Raw genomic sequence first — 25,341 nt, 5'->3', positions numbered from 1 at the left:
GGCCTTCTATAGCCAACTTTTATTATAGTTTCGAAACATTTGTATGTTTTAACTTTTGAAACACAATAGCCTATTTGAAATCTATATATTCTTGTGTGGGAATTAAAAACACGATTATGACAATGTGTGAGACGAGTGCGTATATATGTACGCGCACGAGCGCGCAATGTGTGCAATGGCGAGCACGAGCAGCATAGCCTACATGTGTATCGATGTGGATGTGTATGCGTGCATGCATGACCACACAAGTATTATGTGAGGAGTGAGGACACATCCGCGCATTCAGGCCCCCGGCTGTTTCACTCAGGAATGCTGGCGTCATGAGGCGTGTGGAGACAGGAGGATGCCTCTGAAATACTGCAGTATTAACCTTAGAGTAAGGTATTAACCCCAATAGGCCCAGCAGCTCCATGAAGTGACTGACAAACAAAACTTCATGCAAAAAAAATTGGCACTGAACGGACAGGTTTTACTGAAAACACACCTGCCCCAAATCAACAATGTCAAGTTTTCACTCATCTTTCAAGTCAAAGCTATGCCTATCATATTGGGACAGCTTACATTTGTGAAGGCCTAACTCATTCCTATAATTAATAAACAGGTGCCCTAGCCCTATATTAGTTCTTCAGGCTCCATCCACTCCACTCCCTTTCTCTTTTTGCTCACACAGCATGATGCAGTGCCAACTATCCTTGGCATGTGACAATGTTTATAAATAGGGCAGCCATGCCGACTCAGTGCCAAGCAACAAAAGGATTTCTCATACGGTCCTGTGGTAATCCCCCAGTTCTTTGGTATCATCATCAGGGGTTCAGCACAGCGACCACAGGGCAGCAGCATAACAGGCCTAACCGTTCATTGACTGTCAGGTTTCAACAGGTAACGTACCTGACAGTCTGTGAGCCACGCCCTCTGAGAGCCACGCCCTCCGCTCTGCCGTGCAGCAGCAGCTCGGATCACATCAGGAAGTTGCAGGACTGCTGCTGTCAACTCAACGCCGTCGTGAGCATTCAAACGTTCTAATGGAAATGTGTATTTGGTAGCAGACGTAGCCTTGTTTAAAAAAAAGTCTTGTAGGCTTTTTATTTTTTTATCTAGCAAGATGAGGTTCTCTGTGATTTGCATTTCTACACTCCTGGGGACCATGATGTTAGGCCTCTTCAACTTCTCAGGTGAGAACACAATCTCTAAATATGAGAGAAGTAAATGGGTGTTGTTACTAGGCCTTGTAAAAGCATCGTTTGCTTTAGTCCTCCAGCTGCTACATTATACATTACTTAAGTAAGTCTATGTTTATGGCTGACCAGTCTATTACATTCAAGTCTGTTAATGTACAGTAATACAAATTAGTAACATCATTTGCTTGGATTCAGTGGATATAGGCTTTGTAAAAACAGCATGGCTGTCAAAAGTCCAAAATGTTTGTTTAGTTTTACAAAACAAACATCATAGTCTAAAAGACTTCTTTGGCAATGTAGTAGGCTAGTCCTCTTATAATTTGAGTTGACACAGTGATGAAAATAAAGACTAATTTCCTGAATGAATAGCTGCCATGACTTTTGAACTCTTTAGGCCTACTGAAGGACAATTCCATGCCGCCTTTAGAGGCATTATTGTCACCCCTAGGCTATACCCCATCAATGATTGACCACCAATCTGCTGAGCTATCTCTTTTTATCAAGTAAACTGAAAACGGATTCCTGATAGATTTGCATATAGACCCCATAGGCTACAATGCAGGCACATCAACCTAAATAATAGCTGTTTTTCCTGCATAACTCATAAACGTTAGGGACTGTTTTATTATTTCTTGAATATGAATTAGTTTACTGTCGACTCTACTTCACCACAGCAACGTTTCACTGTCTTGGACTGTGTGACACACCCATTGTTTACAGTCCCTGCCCTTGAGAACTGCATTTATGGTATAGGGAGGCTTTTCTCCATTTCATAGCAAATGCTAGGGTACTGTTGTGTGACATTCTCCACTTTCAAGTCACCAAGTTTCTGGTGATTTCAACTGCTGCATCTTGTGTGTGAACTGAAAGGGTTCATTCAAATCAAATGCTGAATACTGCAGTGCTTCCTGTTAAAAAAAAGAAACAAATAATATCCTAATGTTTTGACTGCTAAGGGACATTTAAATGTAAATGAAACTGTCGTAATTATGTCCTATTTCTGTCTGGAAGCTTCACCAATAGCTCCTTATGGAAAGAATGTATCACTCTAGCAATGATTAGGGTGGTTTTAGTGGGGAACATAAGGCAGTTATTCAGTACTCTGGAAGTCTGGTTCACTTTTGTGAACACAGAATTTGCATGCAAGACCAGTTACCAATAGTCATTATGTTATTTATCAGATCAACAGTTTTACTTCCAGTTTAATAATAAAAAGTGCAAAGTTTTGCAAACCAGTTTTCGTGTTCCACCAAGGAGCGAAAGTCTTTCAGTACAAGGCGACTGACTGCTATTGAACGTGTACATTGGGGAAATCAATTCTGAAGCCCAAAATTAATATGCATTTGGCCACGGAAACCCTTCTGAAAATATTTTGTGCCAGGACAGGGACCCCAGAAGAGCAGATTTGTCTTATTACAAAAATTCCAAACAAATTAAAGAATGGCGATGTACAAGATCACATTGCGTTGTGAGCTTTTTAGAGGGGCTATTTTTGAATAGCCATAGTAAATGGCTTAAAGTGGTTGAACTGATTTTGATGCTATATTCAATTATTTTACTGGGACCCCCTGGATCCCAATTTCAGAACCACTGCCATAATAAAAAAAATAAACAGCCCAGAAATGTCATGTAAATCAATGTAGCCTCAAAAACCCTGGTCCTTTGGGACCCTTGTAGTGTAGTTGGTTTTCACTATAAGTAATTCATTATGTTCACCTGGTGTCCTATGTCTACGGTATAGTCTTAATATATAGCTAGAAGTGCACACGAGGGAATCAACTTACTGTCAGGGTCCCTGACAATCAGGGTTGGAAGGAACCTCTGTTGTAAAACATGCAGTAAGTAGTCGTAACGTTTGCAAATAGCCCTCTGCTTTATCATCACATAAAGAGTCCACTGAAGATGGCTTTTAGGGCAGAAACACTGCTTGCCATTACTTTCCCTTTGTGCTGAATTGATACATTATTTGGAGCCTCTGTGCTGGTTTTGTGAGGGCAAACAGATCTTCTGTTCTAATGTTTGTGTTTGATTGAACACACCAAAACGAATAACATTAACTGTGAAGACTGCAGTGTAGTCCTCATAATGAAATAGAAATACTTGCTGCTACACTAAACAGGGTTGGAACCAAAAGTTACATTTGCCCCCAGCACTATTACTGCATACAATTACAGGAAAGTACCGATGATTGTTTCAACTAAGGTTGTTAAAGGTTTAGGCTACATATGTACCTAATGTAGAAGTACTGGGTACATGTATAGAGAACATGTATCAAGAGTCACAGAGGAGAGTCAAATATCACAGAGATAGGAGATATTCATGTTTGAAAAACAGGACAGAGGGCTTGTTCACCTCCCCCCCCATTGGATGACTCAGGACTAATTCAATGAGTCGTCTGTGGTCTCTGGTCCACTGGCACTGGTAGTGCCACAGAGACAGGTGTGCCTGGAACCGTTCTATTTGCTTAATCGTTGACATCGACCAGGCTCATAGGTGTATGCCTTTTGTTATTAGATGTGTATCCATGGTGCTCAGTTGATAGCTTAACACTGTAAGTGACACTTGGACACTGCTCTGCTTTGTGTGTGTACTACTGAGGATGGCCAGCCACCTGACACCGTTTTTCCTCTCTGTTGATTTGAATGTCAACTTTGTCAAGCAAACCTGAACTATCTATCTAGCCACACCATCTCATGTGGATCGCTCCCGGGAACCACGCAATGTGATTTATACAGTGTGGCCCTGCAGGATGTCTAGCTGTCTTGGCTGTAAGAGGGTCCAATGCTATTCTCAAATACTGCTGGACCGATCAGCGCCAAATCTATTCTGCCAGTAGGCGGCGGCCACAAAAGTGTTTTTGACACGTTTCTAGACTTTATTTTATTTCACTTTAAGTCATAGATCATGTCATACAGTTGACGAGTTCGACGAGTCTGTTATCAACATTGGAGGCTCGCCATTCCAATTATTTTAGTGCTATGTTGAGTATAGTGCTCTCGAGATTTTGCAATGCTTTAATATACTGTTCTGTTAGCAATAAATATTCACAATATGTAATTGTTGGTTTTGTCTATTATTAATGTGTGTAATGGTAGAAATGACATAATGGAATAGAATAGCTTTCTATATCATTGTCCAATCCGGTTGGAGAATTATTCAATTACCGATTGAGCTATAACCTATACGTTTTATGTCTCCTGACAGAGAAAGAGGTATTGTAATGTATTGTAATTAATATTATAATAGCCAATCCGGTGTGCTTCATCTAATTTTATTTTCAAAGCATGGTAGGACACCAATGGAATTGGCTATTGGAAGAGTAGGGAGACCACCTCAAAGTACTGCAGATATGCTACTGGTTAAAATAATATTTTATTCATAAAAATGAAGTCCTATTGTTGCTTTAACTTTCACCTTTTTGCTGTTTCTTCAGAATGTCTACAGAAGACGGTGACACTTCAGAAAGGCTTTGTGATGACTGTATCCACTACCCTGCCTGCTGACCTGTGCACTGTGTGCACACTCAGCGGGGTCAATAACACCCAGTCGTCTTGTGATTCCACTCTGACCGTGGCAGCTGAAGAAGAAGTCACCTTGCTCTTCAACTGCTCCAAGCCTTTTGAGGAGGCTTATGCTGTCACGGTCATTAGCAGTATAGGTGAGTTTCTCCATCCTATAATGATGTTGGAACACATTGCTCCATTCTTCAGCTTCACACAATGCACAGTGAAATCCCATTGGCTGCATTAATATGAATGCAATCAATGTATTGCATGATTAATGTAATCAAAGGTTTAGGCTTTCCCAGAATAGTTTCCCAGTGAACATCCATGTTGTTCTTTTGATTAAATCTACCCTCTTAGCACTCAAACTTTAAAACCAGTTTGATAATTTTCTTCTCTTAACCTCTCGTTTGTTTACATATTCAGAATGCACTGCAGACTCCTGCAGCCCTACCACGGGAGAAGCTGAACCTTCCATCCTCACAGAATTCCCCCGAACCTTCACCTGGAACCTAAAAGCACCCGAAAAGACTGTCTTGGGTGTGGACATCCTAGGGGTCGGAATCAAAGAAACCATAGACCCAAATTCATGTCCCGATGGTTTTCAGTACTCGATATCCCAAGGCAAACGGAACGGAGATGTCTGGACCCAGGCCTACTGCAGAGATGGTTCTGTGACCCATTTAGACCTGCCCAGTCAAGTTGCTGTGTCTCTACAAGTTAAACCGAAGATAGAACCACCTCCTATTGTTTTCACCGTGTCTGCCAAGCCTTTGAGTAAGGACATGGTCAAATCAGATTGTTTTTTTCAATGTTTATGTTTTTATTCTTAAATGAAGAATGAGTGCATAATATACTCTCCTTCTCTGTCATTCAAAAGGTCAACCGGTGGTTATAACCACCGACATGGGGACCACTGTGATAATCACGGGTGAGGCTGATGGACCGAACTGTAACGTGTGCTTAAATGAGGGTTCCAACCCCACCTGCAGCTCCACGGCACTGAAAATATCAGATCCCCAAAAGTCCTCAGTGGAGTTTAGCTGCCCTCGGCCTCAAGATTCATTTGGTGTTCAAATCCAGAAGAAAATAGGTGAGGGTTGATTCAGAAATGAATGAATGAATGAACGCAACATGAATGAGTTTTAATATGTATTAAAATGAATAGTAAAGAGGCTGATAGACACTTGACATTGGAAAAGTAAGTTGGAAGTTTATAATCAACATGTATTGACTAAATATATATATTTATTTGAAAATAATACGGAATTGCCTTTTTGTACCTTTGCAATTGTTGTTTGTTTGATCAGCTGCTATGCCCTGAAATGTCAAAACCCATTAATGATAATTTCTCTTTTTAATTTTAAACACCCAGAATGCACCAAGACCTCCTGCAGTCCAGCTTCAGGAGATGTTCAGCCAGGTCTCTTCATAGATTTCCCCAGAAGCCTCACATGGGAAGTCAGTTTACCCGAGAAGACGGTACTGTCTTTGGACTTCCCCGGTGATGGATTGAAGGAAACTACTGGACCAGAGAAATGTGAAGATGGTTACAAGTACACTGTGAGAACCACTAATGATGCAGGAGACGTCCAAAATAATTACTATTGCAGGAAGGGAACTATTTCCCATCTGGATCTGCTTGGCAAGACAACGGTGATGATACAAGTCCCCCAGGGTGAAGAACCAGGCGCGACTGCATTCACTGTGAAAGCAGTGCCCAAACGTAAGTCCTACAGAGCTCCATTTATCCTTCGTCGCTCAAAGTGACCAAAATGACATAATTACATTTTTCATTTGAGTTAATAAAACATCAACTGATGCACAAACGTTGTTATCTGGAATCATTGGATCTTTCGGCTCTCGCAACAACAGACGCGCTCCTCCAGGCGACCCGACCAAGGCTGACCCGGCCTGTGTCCAAGTGGCATGCTACTGTCTCTTGGGGGTTCAGAGACAGTCAGTGGCTGATGAGATGTTGGCGACACTAGGAGGCTCTGGGCACTGTGGCTCCTCCTTCGTCTGATCAGAAGTCAAAAATAAGCCTAAACCTTAACTATATTATTAGCGGGGAAAAAAATCTAGGTGTTCAGTGGAGGTGCAAAAAGTAAAAAAGTAGCACAAGAAAGAGGGGTGATTCGAGCACTCAAAAGTTTAAAAAAGAGCAATACTTTCCCTGATGAAGGCTCGTTTGAGTCGAAACATGTTGGCGTTTTAAACTTAACTTTAATAATTTTAATCTTTTACTTTTTTGAGTGCTCGGATTGCCCATCTTTCTTGTATTATATATTATAAATTACATTTCTTATAATAACATGATCCAGGGGGTATAATGACGTGATTTCACGTAGATCCCAGGCTTCATGTTGCCAGCCTGTAATGTCGGTCATCTATGACGCATCTATACTGTATGGCTCTATATTTGGCCAAGGTTTCAGCCCAATCTGAACCCAAATTACCCAAAGTTACACATTTCAAACAATATAAAGCATATTATGTGGAAGATAAAATGCATGGCGGTTCCTTGGCCCACTTGCAGACAGTGTGCACATTACATTTGGCAGTGATCAGTCCAGTGGTTTGCAAGATTATCTCTGGATAAACAGACCGATGATCCAATGACTGGTAATGATTTGATTCTTGTATGTCATAGATAACCTCACTAGTCACTAAAGGAGATGAAACACCTACTGACCTGAAGTGTAGTCCTGGAGGCCACATACAATGCCTACATGACTAATAACTATGAATGTTGTAGCTTTTTTTTAAACTAAACATGAAAACGAAGTTATGAGACATCGCTCAGTCACACAGGTAGGAGATTGTTGTTAATGAAAACAAAGATCTAATGCAGTAAGGCACGGCTCTCTATGTGGCCTGTCAAAGATGTCGGTCATCACATACCATATCTATGATGACACCTTTTGGGCCCTATCCACCCCCATCAACTTCCATTGTACGATTTAAGTTAAATATTTTGAAAGGCATTCTGCCAGGAAATTTGGCACCGATAGGTCAGTCCAGTGTTTTAGCCCTGGACAGACGGACTCACAGACCCATTTCTAGACTGGAATAGCCTGCCCATCAGATCAGCCCAGTCCATCTAGGTTTTTAAATCCCTACTCAAAACCTACTTGTTCTCCCTGGCTTTTAATTGCACTTGAGCCTATCAAATTAGTTTTAACATTTTCTTGTTCTTGTGTGTAAATGTTTGTTGATGCTCTGTTTTAACCATGTACAGCACTAGGTCAGCTTTCGTTGTTGCTTCAAGTAAAGTTTAATGTGATACTGCTTGCCGCCTACAGAGCCATGGCATAATAATAACAAGCAGATGTTACAGTACTATATGTGTATTCTGGAATATGACCTTCACTGTATTATTTCAATAGGCACTCTTACCATGGTAGCCAAATGCAAAATAATCGTTGAAAAAGAAAAGAAGATGAGATCTTTATTGCCACTGTATGTCTTAGTCTATTAATAAAAGCATCTATGATGAAAGTCTTATACTGTACACTACAGTATATACTTAAATTTAGTTAATTGTGAAAGTATGCTTTCTTATGTATGCCATTTATGACAATAAATACAAACAAATCTGGGGCCCCTTGTGTACGATTCATACTATTCTGTAACATCCTTCTAACCTCATCCCTCTGTATCCCTTCAGAGGGCAGAAGGATGTCCGTGATGCCTGACACTGACACCAGAGTCACCATCAGTAGGCAGGGCAAGGAGCCACCCTGTGAAGTTTGTGTTGGTGAAGAACCTCAGCAGTGCAACCCGACGTATCTGACCCTGAAGGACGCTCGAAACACCTCAGTAGAGTTTGACTGTCCTCGACCACAGGACTTCTTCAGTGTATCGATCATCCGAGACATTGGTAAGAGGCTTTTAAAAACAACCAGAATTTGACTCAGAACTTGGGATCTTATAGTACATATTGCAATATATTCCATACCAGAAGAAATGTATAGTAAATGTATGTATTGATTGGTGTTATTTCAAACAGTCAAAATACTCTTCTGTTGCTTTGTCTCCGGCACATCTAGACTGCACAGAGACCACCTGCAGTGGTAACATTGTTCAGGCTGAGTCCTCCCTGTTCCCCGACTTCAACAGAACCTTCATCTGGGATATGAAAGTGGTATCTAATCGGGCCTTCCAAATGGAGTTCCCAGAACCAGGAATGAAACAGATTCCCAATGGGGAGACGTGCACAGATGAGCACACGTACACCATCATCACCTACTTACGCAGTGGGCCAGCCACCATTGGAACCTTTTGTCGAAGTGGCACCATCAATACCATCCAGGTTCGCTACAAGGGCCGTGTGTCTCTACAGGTGCCGTGGGACAAGAAACTAGATCCTCTGGACTTCAAGCTGACAGTTGGGCAGGAGACTAACAGTAAGTGTTGTATACCAGGTATCACCAGCTCCGGTCCTCTACAGTGAGAGAATGGCATTTCATCAACATGTTAATAGATTAATTAATAAGTCGTACTGGCCTGGGATTCCCCCGACAGTGTGGGGAGAGCAACTCTCTCCCCACACTGTCGGGGGAATCCCAGGCCAGTTCAGAACACAAAAGATGGGTTGCTAGTACTCGTATGACTCATTCCCATCGCATTATTCAGACGTCCGTCTCTCTCTCTTTCTTTCTCTCTCTTTCTCTGTCTCTCACCAGTGTTGGCCATAGTTAAAGTGGATCTCCCACGGGGCACATCAGATACTGACTTCATCACTACCAACTACCCCAGAGATTTCCCTGACAATCAGCAAATGAGGTGGCACTTCATAGTTCCTGGCATGCACAACTACACCGTGCGCTTGCTGGAGCACACCGACCCGGAGTGCCTTAGTAAGGAAGTGAAGGTGGAATACGAGAAGCCGGACAAGAAGGTGACTGAGCTGACCCTGACGAGCCCTCAGCCGGAGCACAAGCAGGGCAACTTTTACATGTCTCTGTGGAACTGTGAGACCAACAGCACACTGCAAGGTCTTACCCTGAAGTTCAGAGTGTCTGTCATGAGGAGTGGACATCCAGGTGATTTGATGTTTCAGTGTTCAGTAGGACTGGCTTGTTGATTGAGACTCCCTTTTCCCATAGGTTTTGGTTGTGACATTCTGATACTGGTTCTAAAATTATGCTTTGATCATAGTGTACCATGCTTAGTAAACAAAAGTCATTTCAACATTCCATTTGCTTTTCTAAAACGAATCGGCTTGCACTGAACTGATTCCCCTCATAAAATAACCAAATTTGTAAAACATTAAGCCAGATTAGTTATTTCTATTTTAGTATGACCTGCATGTGTCTGTATTCAAGATATAGTTGGTATGAAGGGCATAACACAGAAGGCATTCAGTCTGCCGTGCATTACGCATAAGTCTGCATCCATTTCTGATATTCTGATATTTTGTTCTGTAATGTTTTGTTGGTGCTTTCTGTCCAGTTCTATGTACAGTAGATCTTACGAAAAGGGACAGCCTGTCCCTCCAGCTGGAGAAGGTGGGTTCAGATCCCTACTGTGAGATGAGCATTGATTCTGTTGTTAAAAAGAAGATCGTTGTGTCCCCGGGCATTAAAGCCAAACTCTCCTTCCTCGACTGTCCAAATGAAGATCTACGTCTCACTGCCAGTAAAACTATCAGTAAGATTGATTTTTCTAGTACGAAATCATAGAGGACAATTAAATGTACAAAAATAAACGGCTACAACAGAAGTGCTTTATCAGTGAAAGTAGCTTTGAGATCTGGGGAAAACACATCAATTGCCCTTTTCTCCCACAATTGTTGTGTTAACTGAGTCTCATTAAAGGTATATTCAGTGATTTCACTTAATTCAAATATCACTTATTTTTTTGTTTTGTTGTGATAATCCTCCCTATTATAGAGTGTGCTGGCCATATAAGGAGTTCCTCCCTGTCCCCAGTTAACCCCTGGGGGTCAAAAAACCTTAGGTTTCGTTTTTGACTCTCTATCCTGATTGGACGAAAGGCTGGGTCCCACAGCCAAAAACGAAACCTAAGGTTTTTTGAGTGAAATCACTGAATATACCTTTAACATTACTTTCACAATGTCCCCATGGAATTGTATCTGTTATATATCTGTTTCTATGTTCTTATCGAGGGCGACAATAGAAGTCCCAAATCACAATCATTAACCTTCACATCCTGATCCATCATGGTGGTTTTATTTACGATCTATATATAGTGGCCGGGGCGGCAGTGGCTCAGGGGTAGAGTGGCTGCTTGGGAACCACAAGGTTCCCAGTTCGATCCCGGGCTCCCCCAGAGTTAGTGTTGAAGTGTCCTTGAGCAAGACACGGAATCCTTAATTATTCCCGTTGAGCAGGTTGGTGCCTTGCATGGTTTCCTCCGCCATCAGTGTATGAATGTGTGTGTGACTGTAATGCACAATCTCTGTAAAGCGCCTTGGATAAAGGCGCTATATAAATGCACCATTTACCATAAATGCACCACTAGTTGAAATTATGCTCAGTAGTGTTGAAAATAATGATGATTATGATGAATGAAGCCTTAAATGTCATTGTAACCCTGATCAACAGGCTGTCACAGTCTGGAGTCTTGCTCTGTGAGTGGCACGCCCCTCACCGTCCCCACACTGGACTTCGGCCTGCCCATTCCCCTCCACAGCTTCACCTGGCACCTGAACATCCCGGTGGATAGCACGGTGGACCTGCTGCCCCCCACAGGCTCCCTCAGGCAGTCCCTACCCGGACAGGAGTGCAACGGCAGCGTTTCCCTGCATATTGCTGAGGCCGACGGATCAGCCATCGGGGATTTCTGCTCCAAGGGAATCATCAGGAAAATCCAGGTCCATGCCAACATCTCTGTCACGGCCACAGCCCAGGACTTCAGCGAGATCAAATGGCCTTTTCTTAACGTCTCCTTCAGCAAGGAAATCAAAGGTTTGAATAGTCACAGTTAATGCGTTGTTTTATCTTAGATGAGATGACTTGACAGTTGACAATCATGACACATAACTTCTCCAAAGGGAAATGTGTGCATTTCAATAAGTAAACATTTTCCAAAAGTGGAATATTAATAAACATAATAACAGTGTTAATTCTTTCAGCTGATTTTGATTTAGTCTTGGTCCTATTTAGTCTTCTGAAATTGTTTAGTCTTAGTCGACTAACGGGATGAAGAGAGTGGAAATCAGATATTGAAGAAGACCTTAAGAGGCGGCTGTTCATAGCTACTGTGGAGTCAGTACTACTGTATGGGGCAGAGACATGGACCCTTACAATACAACAGTAAAAAGCCCTGGATGGAGTCTACACAAGAATGCTACAAATGGCACTAGGTGTCACATGGACGGACCGCATCAGAAATGTGGACCTCCACGGGTCACAGACAAAGTCAGAGAGAGAAGGATGAGGCTGGCAGGGCACTGCATCAGGCACTTGAGGCAAGTAAATTTACCCTATGGGAGCCAACCCAGGGCAAAGCCAGGGGGGGAAAGACGCGTACCACCTATGTAGACAGGCTGCGGCGCGACAGCTTGGCACTGAAGAGCTCAAGAACCTGATGTTGGATAGGAAATTGTGGAGGGCAGCGATCCAGGAATCCCGAGTTGGTGTTGGCTAGACCTCACTCTCGCAGCAACTAACTAACTAAATCAATCATATCTTAGTCTTTTAGTCTTAGTCAACAAAATGAACACTGCATAATAATCTTTTAGTTATTAGAATTTGTCATATATTGTAATATCTACTGTATACTGTAGTCATGGGCTCTTGGCTTATAAATTGTCACATGGGGCCGCTGGAGGACAGAAGGTGGAGGCTTCTGGTGGTGACAAATTTGCTACAACATAACCTCATTGCTCTGCTTTTTTCAGAGAGCATAATTTACACTGTGAACCCCAAGATGTCTTCGCCAGGCCTGCTGGCCACCCCTAACTGGCCCAATGGCATGAAGCCGTTCTCGACGGTGTCCTGGATCGTCAATCTGCAGAGCCAGTACGCTGCAGAGCTGCAGTTTGTCAATGTCAGCCAGCCAAAGTGTGGTCAGAGGCACACGGGCATCAAGGTCCAAACCCTGAGCGCCACGGAGCCGATGTTGAGCCGCAGGGAAGACGAGAAGCTGACGGATGACAAGCTGCCGGTTCCAGAAAGCTTCTATCTCAACATGTCCAACTGTATGCCAGATGAGGGCCACTTTGGAGCCGTCACCAAAGTCACCCTGCAGAAGAAGAACAGTAAGAACATGTTGTATTTTTTTGCTGTAAAATGTACAGGTATACATACATCAGATATACTGTATAATGCAGGGTTCGAGGGGTGGACATTTTCTTAACCACTTAAGCCCTTGTATACTTCATCGTGCAACAAACAATGAAGATGGCAGATCTACAAGCTCACAATGTGTCACGTGAGCTTGTAGCTGTTCTATTTTTGCTGTTGGAATAACAATAATTATATACTGTATAATAATCCATAATTGGGATATTCAGGGGTAATGAGGTTAACATACAGGTACATATTTAAATAAATTGTTAAATTGTTTACCCAGTAGCATGGATGAAATATATCTCCACCGTTGATTTGAAAAAAAGGATATCAAAAGGAAAGGCATGTATCCCACAATTCCCCCTAGCAACTCAAACACCGGATATCTGCTGTGTATTTAACTATGACCTTTTCCTTGCTAATGTTTGTGATTTGTTTTTGTTTTTTTGTAACAATTCTGCAGATATCCTAGCCATCATACTGGGCATCGTAGGAGCGGTCCTCCTCCTTCTGCTCATCATACTGACTGCTGTGTGCATAGTGACAAAGTGAGTACGACAAAAAAAACAGACTTCTTTTATTGTAATAGTGGCACAAGTATTGAGGCAGCGTTATCATTGTTGTGGGTGGCATGCTGGCTCAGTGGGTACCAATGTTGTCTCACATCAAGAAGGTCCTCCTGGCTTGGCTTTGAACATGACTGGGACCTTTTTATATGGAGTTTGCCCCTCACCTGCCAGTGCTTTTGAACAAGGCTCTGGTCTTAGAGCTGGTCCCCAGGCACTGTTCAGTGGCTGAACACTTCTCCTGATGGTTAGGAATCTTCGGATGAATTCCATGTATGTGTTGATAAATTAATGAACGTAAAGTAAGTTATGTTGGCAGCTGTTTATGGTGCAAAGAACGTATCTGTGGAGTGTATCTTTGCACCACCAAAACCAAACAAATTAAAAAACAAATGTTTTTATGCCTGCTCACTCAAATAACGGCTCCTTTTATTTGATTTTCTGAACAGGAAAAAGAAGAAAGGGAAAATGCGCGCAGATAATTCTATCTACATTGGCAAGGGCAACATTTTCCGCCCAGGCGACAGACATTTCTCCAAAACTCGTTCAGACAACGAGTCCCACGTCTATGCCTCCATTGACGAGACCATGGTGTATGGACATCTGCTGCGGGATTCCAGTTATGTGGACAGCATGTCGGATCACTTCAAAGGGATTCAGACTGATTCATACCAGACCTTCACTGGACCTATCGACGGAGAACTCTCTGCCGTACGAAAACCAGAACCGAGGGAAAAACTTGAGACGGACTATTTCCTGGACCCTGCGGACTCTTTCATCCCGTCCCGACCCCGCACTCCCATCCCTCTCGACCGGCAGGACAGCATGGGCTTCCACGACCGCAGGATGGTGGACAACGAGCTGTACACGTTCAAGAACATAGGGGACATTAACACCATTCGCCTCTCTGCAGCAGACCTAGAACCAGAGATGGAACCAGAGCTAGAACCAATGGCTGACACAATAATGGAGGATTCCGTATAGCACAGTGATGCTGTGACTGTGTGTCATTAACAGACTACTGTTACAGACTACTTGTTGTGACAACTCTGGGCTTCCCAAGGGCTCACTGTTCTGGAGGAATGTGACAGAACATTGCATTAACCACAAACCCTAGCGTCTCTATTCTGGGGTGAACATTTGCAGAAAGTCTGTCTACAACAGGGAGTCTACAAGCTCAAAACATGCAAACTCAAGACATTTTGTTTAGCTTTGGAAGAAAGGAAAAAGGATGGGACCAAGAATAGACCCTAGGGAACCCTGGTCAACTAAGTACTGTATAATAGGGTTTAAGTGGTTTATTACACTCAGGGAATCCGGGAAATGGTCACTAACTGAACTACTGTAGGAGTCAGATAGCATCAGTTCCTTTTTCTAGTGTTTCTTCATCTAATGTTTTATAAAGGCAATATAGAAGTGCATTTCCTAAGAAGATTCAAACTGAAAAAGGAGAACACCCCCCCCCCCCACCCCCTCCTTCCCTCATTCTCATTCCCCTGCAATTATTTGATGAGCTTCTATGGTTTCCATATTATGGGCACACATGTTATGTTATTGTTACTTGAAAGCGACTTTTATCGTTCCCTCAACATTGCTGTCGAGAATTTGTTTTTTTATTTGAATCTTGCTTGAGCAAGCCACTGATTTTAGGGGAGCTGCTGGGGCATTTACAAAAATGCATTTTAGGACCTTTGCTCAATGTATTTGTTAACCTTTTAGTGTTTTTTCTGGTAAATTGTTTTGTTTTTGTGCAAATAACTTTTTTTCCCATTTATTTTTATAATAAATTCTGTCAAATTTCATTGACAAAGAAAAATCACTTGCTTTAGTGTTTGACAAAACTCATCTCACACTGGCCTATGACCTTGTATCCCTTAGTTTACTCAAGTCTAAATCATAGTGAACTTTATGAATTATGGACGGTGAGCTTGACATAAACCACAGGAACTTTAGCCAGAGAAAACGGTGAGGGTGTGGACAGGCCTCCATTATTCACAGTGGAACCGTTTTATTGGAAGCGGCATTGGCAGAAGCCAAGTTGACCGAGTAACACTTCATAATTATTTTAGATGCGTTTTTCATGTGTAAACGATTCCCCTTTCAGTATAAAGTATCTCAGAATACACGTTTCTGCTAAATAGTATACACAACGACAAACATAAAAACGCTGTTTCCATGATTCATTGGCTGTATTTTTCAGGCTAGACAACATGTCAAAACAAAAGCTTACAAGGCTCTCAGAGTTGAGAAGTTGAGAACCTTAGGCTTGCACCAACTTGGCAAGGCATAGCAGAAGAGAAGTTTGTCATGGCAAAACTTAAAGCGCAAATAACTGATGTTATATGCAGATTATTTAATATTTGAGTCATTATAATACTGATGCTAGATAAAACCAGGCTTGTTTCCATTCCATGCCAGCTTTTAAAATCAACAATGGTGGACATTGTAAACAAAGTGGAAATGCAAATTTGGAACTGAAGACTGAAGAAGAGGAGGAATTATACAAAGTAGGGTGACATTGATGACATCACGATGAGGCCAAAATCAGCCGAGCTGTTCGTGAGAGCAATTTCCATTAAAACACCCATATGACATCACATAAAGGCCTGATTGTTCAAAATTGGTTATTTGTGGGGATAGAAAACACACATGGGAGCCCCAAAAACACAACATAATTGAAAAGGTTGAATTTTATGTTATAGGTCCTTTAATTTAAACCAGTGTTTCTTAAAATGTGGTTCAAGACCCCAAAAGGTTTTTACTATTTTATGGAGAGTCCTCCCCATGGGGAAGAATTAAATCCCGATCTCTTTAATATTAGTTAAAGCTGGTGCCAGCACCAGTACTGAGTTTAATGTGATTTCAGAAATAACAAACAACCAATATCATTGTATTTATCACTTTCTATACATATGTATAGAAAGTGAAAAATACAATGTTGGTGTGATATTCTCACAGAAGTCAGTGATGCTACTGCAAGTGACCTCTGTCCCCACCTTTTTTTGTTTTTCAAAACCCATGTTCTAACCAGGATTTTCTGTAACCACAAAGAATGTACGGGACACGTTACAACTACTACTGAACACTGGTGTTTCGTGGTCTTGCATTATATTTTCATTTTGATGCATCACTTAATGTGGGACAACTTGTACTTGTTTTGTTTTCTATATGACATTAATGCAACTGAAATGGATTTGGATTAGATCCCAATGCAAAACCAGCTTAGAAGCACTGGTTTAAACCGTTATTTCAGTGAAAGTGGCAATGAACAATGATTACACAGCAAAAAGCATTCTAAGGTTAAGACGTGTGTGTCTTTTCAGAGTTCAGACAATGTTGAACTGGCAAACGGAAGCCTTCTCCTCACGACAATTCTCATCAAACCACTTCCCACCTGCGGCCTCCGAGAGCAAAACACAGTTCTGGGACATGCCCCCATCGGGCTGACGGGCCCGGTAGTTGGAAGTGTCCCAGTTCCTGTAGACGACGCTCGACCCAGACTGGTCCATCCAGGTGCCCTCGGTCGACATGTCGCTGATGCCCAACCACACCTGCTCGTCTGGAGCGATGCTCTGGCGGATGTAGTCATTGAGCTGGTCATTCTCGTCAGCGGATGTCGGGGTACCAAGGACACCGCCCAGGGCGTTGCAGTCATCACTAGCTGTGTGATAACGCTTCTTCAGGGGTTCAGACAGGTAACATTTGTTATGGATCTTTACACCCTTCAGACACACTGCGGATACAAGAGGGGAAACCCATGATTAGATTTTCTTACACTTTAATTTTATAGATAATACAACCTTTCTCTGTTATGTAATAAATAAAAACAAATGTAAGTTTTTTTCTGGATTCAGAATATGACCATGATGCCCTGAATGACTTTGATCAATGTCCTAACCACATATGGTTTACATTCACGTAGAATGGTTTTGTGGATTCGGACAGCAACTGTATGTCATTTTGTGTTCTGGACAAAAGGTCAGACAAGAGCTTTCCATGTGTTCTCCAGACCAATACAGAACCATCATAGACAATCATTATGTAACCCATCTGACTTCATTTATTTAACACAAAAAGGCCAATCCCAGACTGTGACATTTGACTATTAATATCGTCATCAACGTTCTAGCAGTATAAAGAAATAGATTTAATATCCTGGGCTCAGCGGTCCAGGGCAGACACCTTGGCTGGTAATCCAGTCTGGCAGTGTGCCGCGGGTTTGACTCCCGATCCCGACGGCCTTTACTGCATGTCACCCCCCCATATCTCTCCCCATTTCCTGTCAGCCTACTGTCTGTCCCTACATAAACAATATAAAATAGGCGAAAGCCACAAAAAAACACACATATATTTAAAAGAAAATACATTTAATATGTACTATATATCTTAGACTGGTGGGCTTCAATACTGATATATTAGGATAAACCCCTCTTCTCAGAGGTTATCAAATTGTACAGTTTTTAGTGCTGTTTTTAAAACCACTTCGTGGAGCATTGGGGCCTCATTCAACTTGTAGCACCGAGCCACTAAATGCCCTAAACATGGAAGCAACTAAAATGCAATGTGTGAAAGGTTCAGCAACACAGGGGTTATCTGACCTGAGTAGAGACAGCTAGGTGCATGTTCCTCGACACATGCTGAACCTCGTTGTTTATAAATTAAAGGCACACTAAATAAGGTACAGTTATGTAACATTTAATAGTAATATACTAAACAAACCTACTGTTTTTGCAAACTGTAAGTGGGTTTACGACATCCATCCCAAATTGCACTTTTTCCATATACACCAATCAATCTCTTGCTGAATAGTTGATCTACAGGCCCACAACACGTCACAACCAGAGCGCATTGTGAGCTTGCAGAACAGATATTTTTGGCTAAAGTTACCCCGAGAATATGGATATGAATGCTGGGATTCGAGTAGTTTAAAAGAACACTACCCATTTTCAACTGTATCTTAATACGAAATGATTAGTACTCTCTAATGCTCATTATAAGATGACACAATTTCTGTGTCGTACTCACTCTGTATCTCATATGTTCAGAAACCAGTCTCAACCAATGACATCATTGATGGGGTTTTCAAGCTCATAATCTACAGCCTTTCTCTCCCTGGGAAATTCAAGTTAGCATGCTATAATAGAAAACATTTGACTTGCTTTGAACAATAACAAATACAAAAATACCAAATACCAAACTTGTCTACTGATGTCACCGGCAGGCAGGTTTCGGAACTGTCCACAGCCGTCCTCTGAGACACAGTAAGTAGATAGAAATGGTGCTGTCTTATAATGAGCATATAGGACCAATATAAAGATATGTTGAAAATGGGCAAAGTGATCCTTTTTAGAAAGCAGCAACAAGTAAAAAAAAAACCCTTCCTACAGTACCTGTCTGCAAGGACTGCTGTTCTTTCAGCAGATTGAGCTCCTGGAAAATGTCATCTATTTGTCTCTGTAGACCCTCGATGGCAACATCCTTGGTTAGATCTGCCCCAAACACACAAGACGGGTGTGGATTAAAACCCAGAAGAGACAGACAGTTGGATTAATACAGGAGTGCGAGAGCTGGGAACTCAGATTAATACATACCGGAGACAGTGAAAAAGACTGAGTGGATTAAAACATTTGAAATAAACAGGTGGGTTAAAACAGAACAGACAGACAAGTGGATTAAACACAGGAGAGTTGGGTGGAAGTAATCAATAATCAATGACATAATAGTACATGCTCCTTTGTGTATCAGGAAAATATATCCTCAAAGAAATATACTGAGGGGTAGTGGCATTGTATAATAAGAGCTGTATGAGGCTATGTTTAGCTGCAGAAAACAAGTAATATTTAATGCAATACAAATGCATGTTTGTTTTCATGTCACCCACCTCTCTTCTTCTTTGGTGGTGCCTGTTGAAATGCACTGCTCACCAGAAGGAGTACTCCCAGCAAAACACAATTTCCTTTGAAGTCCATGGTCACAACTGTTGAGTGAGGCTCAAGCATGGAAACTGGCAATTTATCTGCTTCTGTCTGTCCTTCACTCCCTCCCTTCCCACAACAGGGGAAGGATGCTGCAATCCAGAGAGACCGCTTGCAGGAAGAACAGTCAAGTACTTTAAATGTGGTGTGTCATCCAACTCCACGCTCTTAATATGCGATGTAAGTGTTAACAAGAAGCAGGCATGGAAAGCAGGTTGAGACTGGTAGACAGAGTGAGGCATGAATCTCCCTTTTATTTATATGACATTTATATCATCTCCTTTTATATGGTGTGCTATGCCTCAGTGTTGAGTCCGTTGACAAAATACAACATACGAATGTCATATGTACATTGTTTGTATATTTTCTGTATATCTTGAAAAACATGATGGATTTTGTTAGTTAGTATAAATGAGTATGAAAGGGGCTTTGGTCACATCTTATTTTCATTTTATAATATTTATTGAAGGAATGATCACACTTCTTAAATTTCAGTTCCCTTACAGTTTAGTTCATGTCAATTGTCCTTACCGTAGAAACTCGGACAACTTAAACCCAATCCTTAAAATCCTTATAGGTGCAAGGCTCGATGATGCATAATAGAATGAAGAACAATGCTGAGGAAGGCCAACTAGGCCGAAACGAGTACATTGTCTGCTCATCAGAGGTAAATAAAATCATGTGAAAAGGACATCTATTGAGTGCTGGTATTGTCTTCATTCCCTTACACAGACCACCCTCGGAAGCCAGCCTCTTCGACCTGGGACAAGAGATGCGGTCTACGCAACACTAAGTTGGACCTCTGACGTTACACGAAAGAACAGATCTACAAGCTTTGTGATGCATTGTGAGCTTCTTCTAGATTGCCACTGTCGCTATTTGTCATACAACGTATGACGTTATACAGTAAGTGGTTAATACGTGATTCAGTGCCCTGGCTGATAGACGATAAGCCTCTCTGACTTACTTAATATGTGATTACAGCTCGCAAGCTTTGAGCAGAAAAGCAGTTTGTTCTGATCTGAACCCGTCTCCACCCAGAACAGTGCACACGCCTCAGGGTTTAGAAGGAGCAGTGGACATGGTCCAGAGTCACATCTGTTCCCTCCGTCAGCCTTCATTCAACCCAACACTGTTCTGCCGACACTTGGCACAGACACACACACTGACCAGATGGAATGCTTCTGTGGCAGTACCGTGCCAATAAATAAATTCGTTTTAGTGGAAATTAAATTAAGCTGGAGTTTCTAAATGCCACGTTTTAAGTAACGTATGCCTGTGGAACACACTCTCCAAAAAGGTAGTTTGATTTAACTGGATATTTATTAGTTCCTGCAGAGAGACAGACTGTATTATACAAATGAAAATACAAATAAAAAAAATGTTTTATTAGAAAAGTAGACATTTACAAACTGATGGTTGACATCAACCCAGAAAGCCCACTTTCTGCCTCTTCTTCCCCAGGCTCTCTTCCTTCTGTAGCAGAGACATGAGGGGGGCATGGAGGGCCTTGCCCACCCGTTTACCTGCCTGGAAAAGATAAAGAGACCTTTATTAATCCAGAGGGAAATTCACTTTTCATAGCGGCGCCGCAGTAAGGATGAAACAAAGATAGAGTTAATGGTAGAGAACAAGTAGATAATAAGTCAAAACTAAAATAAGTTAATAATAAAAGTTACAATAAAGATGACTTAACGTCCAATCTGGCCCTCTGTGCATGGGCAGGTCAGTGTATATACTGTACCTGTAGGCCATCAGTAGGTAGAAATAGAGCCATATGGCATATACGGTAAATAGACTTACAGTAAATATACGGATTGACCTGGTCTGCACTATGACTGTCCAGAACATAAATCGATCATTCGTAAAATGGAATAGTAGTTACCACAACCCGACTAACATTACTTCACACCAATGCTCTCATTCACAATAGAATTGTAGAGTCAAACCATTATCTAAGTGGGGTCCAGGGACCCTCAGGGTTTCTTGAGGGGGTTCTAAATAGACCCTTACAGTTCTAACTTTGAGTGTACAAATGGAAGCAAATGTTTGGTTCCATTTGTAAACTCTTCAGTTATGAAGAATAAAATGTTCTAAACTGATCTAAACTATAAACCTCAAAATCAAAGTTCAATAAGGCAAACAGCAGGTTTAAATCCAGTATATACATAACTATAAACAGGTCATTGTCTGGTGAACTTCCATAGGTTCAGGTTCATGCTAATATTGTGGGCTGAGTGAGGGGAGTGGCTGACAGATGGTAGGAGAGCTGTAGACCTTAAGTTCGGACCCACCTCTGTCATCTCAAAGATGCTCTCCGGGTCCAGACTGCCTCCTCCCACCTTCCTCACGCAGGTCACCATGCCCTTGTGTGTGACGGAGATGAGCAGGCTGGCCACGGAGCAAGCCTTCTCCTGCAGTGTAGCATCCACCACATGTCGATGACCCACCTGCCAACAACACGAATCTGTGTCACCTTTTAACCACTTTAAACCGTTATTTTAAACTTTAGCTGTTGAAAAATAGCAGATCTACAAGCTTCTTTTTTTTTTACGACCCACATTTCTTCCCAACCTGCAAATATGATGATATGAGAGCAAAATGAACAAAGGATAAGTTTCCCTTTCAAGCCATGAATGTACATTAACCGAGTGAGTGTCGTCGACACTGCTTACCTTACACAAGGTCACTATACAAGGAACATTCTGTACGCTCAACCTCATGCAGTCATAAGGGTCGTCTGATAACTCGATTTCCTTTCCTCCTTCCTCGTCTTCTGATATGTGCACTTTGGGAATTCTGTTTTGCAACAGGGTAAAACATTACTTTCGGGTTTTTCCCCCCAATGAATCATAGATAAACACACTGTATGTTGGCCAAGAGTTGCGTTTGATCATCACAGAATAATTCTGCATACCACTGTGTGACAACTTACTTGGTGTTAAAGAGAGCTGCTTTAATAGCTATTGAGATGGCATCGTACAGGTTTCCATCACACTGCAGCAGCTGCAGAAACAAACACAAGCATGACTCCTCCGCTTGTTATGTTCAACTTCATATTCACTCATTCTTTCTCAACAGAATCAAAAACATACAGTACGCAGCTTCATGCATGTAACAAACCAACCAGACCACATGTTATAAGCCAGTGGTTTTCAACTAGAGATGTCCCGATACTGTATCGGTAACGGCCTTTGTTGGTCATATCGGTATCGGCGAATATGCCAGCGAGTCTAACCACCAATCCGACACAGGGGTAAGGGGTAACACTATGGCAGGTAAATACAATGTTGGGGCATGCAGAGTTTATAAATATTATTATAATACCGAATTATCGAAATTCGGTGTCGGTATCGGCTAACACAGAAATTGTGGTATTGGGTTCGGGACATCCCTATTTTCAACCAGTGGTGCGGCCGGGGACCACCAGTGGTCCTTGAGGGGGTTCCAGGTGGTCAGGTTGATTTTGATCAACGTTTGCCTGTTATCTCTCCTGATGGTGCCACATCAATAAAGCATGGAAATGTGGACAATCTTATCCAACGACAACTAAATATTCAAAGTCTTTCATTGTTTTGCGAGGCTAAATCTCATCAGATGGTGGTCCGTGGCTCAAATGCCGAATATATAATGGACCTTGATTTGAAAAGAGTTGAAAACCACTGTTATAAGCAACTCATACATTATGCCAATTGCCAGCTGGCGTGCCAGAGAATGGTACAGTAGTTGAAAACAGTGGTGCTCACCAACACATCGACATAGAGCACCCAGCAGTGTTCCCCAGCACTGATGCAGAGGCTCTGCAGGTCCAAACAGCGTTTGTTGTTGAAGACTTTGTAGAGAGTGTTACTCAGTTCTGTCCCAAGCTCATCGCCCCCCCGACCCTCAAACTCTGGAGTGGCATTGGCTGAACTGGCAAGGGCCAGAATGGGGAAGAAGTGACAAGATATAGACAGTCAATGGGTTATTTCACTTTGTTATGACAGTGTATATGACAGTGTAGTTTAGTCCTTCAAAAATAGCCAATCTACAAGCTCACAACATGTTACATAACAGACATGACACACTGAGCTTGTAGATCTGCTACTTTAAAAAATATATATTATAAATTCTGCTATAATGATGAATGCTAGGTTGAAAGAAGTAGTACAGTGATTTGTATTGCATTCTATAAGGCAATAAACACTGCCTCCTGGTGGTCATGTTATGCTATTTGTTCAAACATACTTGGCCAAATAAAACATTCATGTTTCTGCAAAGACAGACAGACTGCGCAAATAAAGATTATAAATTAAAATAAAATTAGAAAAGGAGACATGTAGGAGGAGACATTTCCACTCCAGACCGGATCAGAATGCTATTGATTTTAGGCTACCTAGTCCTGTATCCAACCACAGTACCTACCAGTCAACAAAAAACTCCATATATCCTTCATCTGGAACTAGAGGTCTTGGTTTCCCAATCTCAGCCTTGACTCCAACTAGAACAGCTGAATCACCCTGGAAGATGAACCATAGAGAGAACCTTTTAATTGTTATTCAGGGTTAGAATTAAATGTTTTACATATACATGATAAGTATGAGCTCAGCTCTGGTCCATAGCTCTAATGCGTTGCATTTAGAGCTATGTTACTCTCGACTTCCGCCGCTCACATGAATGCAGACCAGCCTCTCGTCTTTAGCGTAAATAAAATGAACGTTTTTTCTACTCACCAAAACAAAAGGTGGGTTGTGTCATTAGAAAGCCTACTTTCCTTAGTGGGAGCACTCTGAGCCCCCCACCACACGTATAAACGGTACTTTTGACGAGAGGCTGGTCTGCATTCATGCGAGCGGTGGAAGTCGAGAGTAACATAGATCTAAATGCAACGCATTAGAGCTATGGGCCAGAGCTAATATGAACTGTCAAATAGCCCCTACTTCCTGACCGCATTGACACAAACATGTTTGCATGTTAATTAACATACATGTAATAATCTATCTCTCAAGACAGATTCATGTGATATATGCAGTTAGAAAGGGTCAGTGCAATTATAGGTTCAAGAGATTGATTGATTGAATAGTTTATTAGACAGAATGTATAAACCAAAGTTTAAAGAGGGGAAATAGCCAACGTTTAATATAAGGCAAGTTGTTAATGTATGTTTTGTAATAATAATTCAAATCTACAAAAGTGACTAGAGTAAAAGTACAATATTTGCCTCTGAGATGTAGTAGTAAAAAGTATTAAAATGTGGAAATACTCCAGTAAAGTAAAAGTACTTGCACTTAGTTTAATACTTTCCACCACTCACTGCTGTTAAAACAGACACATCAATATTTACCAGGGTAATTTTGGCTGATCCGTCTGTGTTGGTTACCACGTCTGTCTCAATCTCCATGTGTCTGTAGTCTTCACAGCTCCGTCCGTCCACTCTCAGGCCATCCTGGTGTTGATAATATGAATATAACAATAATGTTAAACAAAACGCACTAGTACTGGATGGATAAGAAATGGTACAGGGGTAAGAAGGACAAGATAGCTAGCATTAGTGCCATTAAACACCTGGATAGCTACCCTACAAGAGTGACACACGAGACGAGACCACTGAATAATGTATGCTAACTGTTTGAGAATGATACTTACTCGTATACCATGCAGTATATACACCTTCTCGGCTTCGCTAACCTGTACAGTTGCCATTATATAAAAAACATATAGTTATGTAGACTAGATAAAAACACCAGCAGCATGTGTGGCGTGGGACACTGCGTCATCAACTGGCGACAAAGGAAAATGCGCTTGCGCACGCGTTGTAAACAGACTCAGAAGCCGAAGTTCTTTTTTATTTCTTGTGATTAGAATAAGTCATTATAAAA

At 41.7% G+C, this 25,341-nt stretch overlaps 3 protein-coding genes across 3 annotated transcripts; 1 reads left to right on the top strand and 2 right to left on the bottom strand.

The window, feature by feature from the left end:
• Positions 1-990: 990 nt before the first annotated feature.
• Positions 991-15,327, top strand: cdcp1b (CUB domain containing protein 1b). The gene is made up of 13 exons (XM_083760900.1): positions 991-1,172; positions 4,612-4,836; positions 5,108-5,458; positions 5,562-5,774; positions 6,057-6,407; positions 8,352-8,564; positions 8,734-9,090; positions 9,370-9,729; positions 10,139-10,336; positions 11,254-11,616; positions 12,552-12,911; positions 13,406-13,490; positions 13,958-15,327. Exons 1-13 carry the CDS (start codon positions 1,103-1,105, stop codon positions 14,490-14,492), a joined length of 3,681 nt encoding a protein of 1,226 aa, XP_083617026.1. The 5' UTR covers positions 991-1,102; the 3' UTR covers positions 14,493-15,327.
• Positions 15,328-16,221: 894 nt separating this feature from the next.
• On the bottom strand, positions 16,222-19,636 carry clec3bb (C-type lectin domain family 3, member Bb). The gene is made up of 3 exons (XM_083768777.1): positions 19,390-19,636; positions 18,899-18,997; positions 16,222-17,241 (listed from the first exon to the last, which is right to left on the bottom strand). The coding sequence occupies exons 1-3, from the start codon at positions 19,505-19,507 to the stop codon at positions 16,835-16,837; spliced, it is 624 nt and encodes a 207-aa protein (XP_083624903.1). The 5' UTR covers positions 19,508-19,636; the 3' UTR covers positions 16,222-16,834.
• A 1,214-nt stretch (positions 19,637-20,850) lies between these two features.
• exosc7 (exosome component 7) lies at positions 20,851-25,244 on the bottom strand. Its single transcript, XM_083768768.1, has 8 exons — positions 25,109-25,244; positions 24,807-24,908; positions 23,888-23,982; positions 23,230-23,395; positions 22,419-22,489; positions 22,159-22,282; positions 21,778-21,933; positions 20,851-21,013 (listed from the first exon to the last, which is right to left on the bottom strand). The coding sequence occupies exons 1-8, from the start codon at positions 25,163-25,165 to the stop codon at positions 20,909-20,911; spliced, it is 876 nt and encodes a 291-aa protein (XP_083624894.1). The 5' UTR covers positions 25,166-25,244; the 3' UTR covers positions 20,851-20,908.
• Between the last annotated feature and the right edge of the window lie 97 nt (positions 25,245-25,341).

The sequence above is a fragment of the Protomyctophum parallelum genome, assembly GCF_964188405.1.
Source record: "Protomyctophum parallelum genome assembly, chromosome: 1".
NCBI lineage: Eukaryota > Metazoa > Chordata > Actinopteri > Myctophiformes > Myctophidae > Protomyctophum > Protomyctophum parallelum.
The sequence above is the reverse complement of the archived record's forward strand: the minus strand, read 5'-3'. Positions and strand labels throughout refer to the sequence as shown.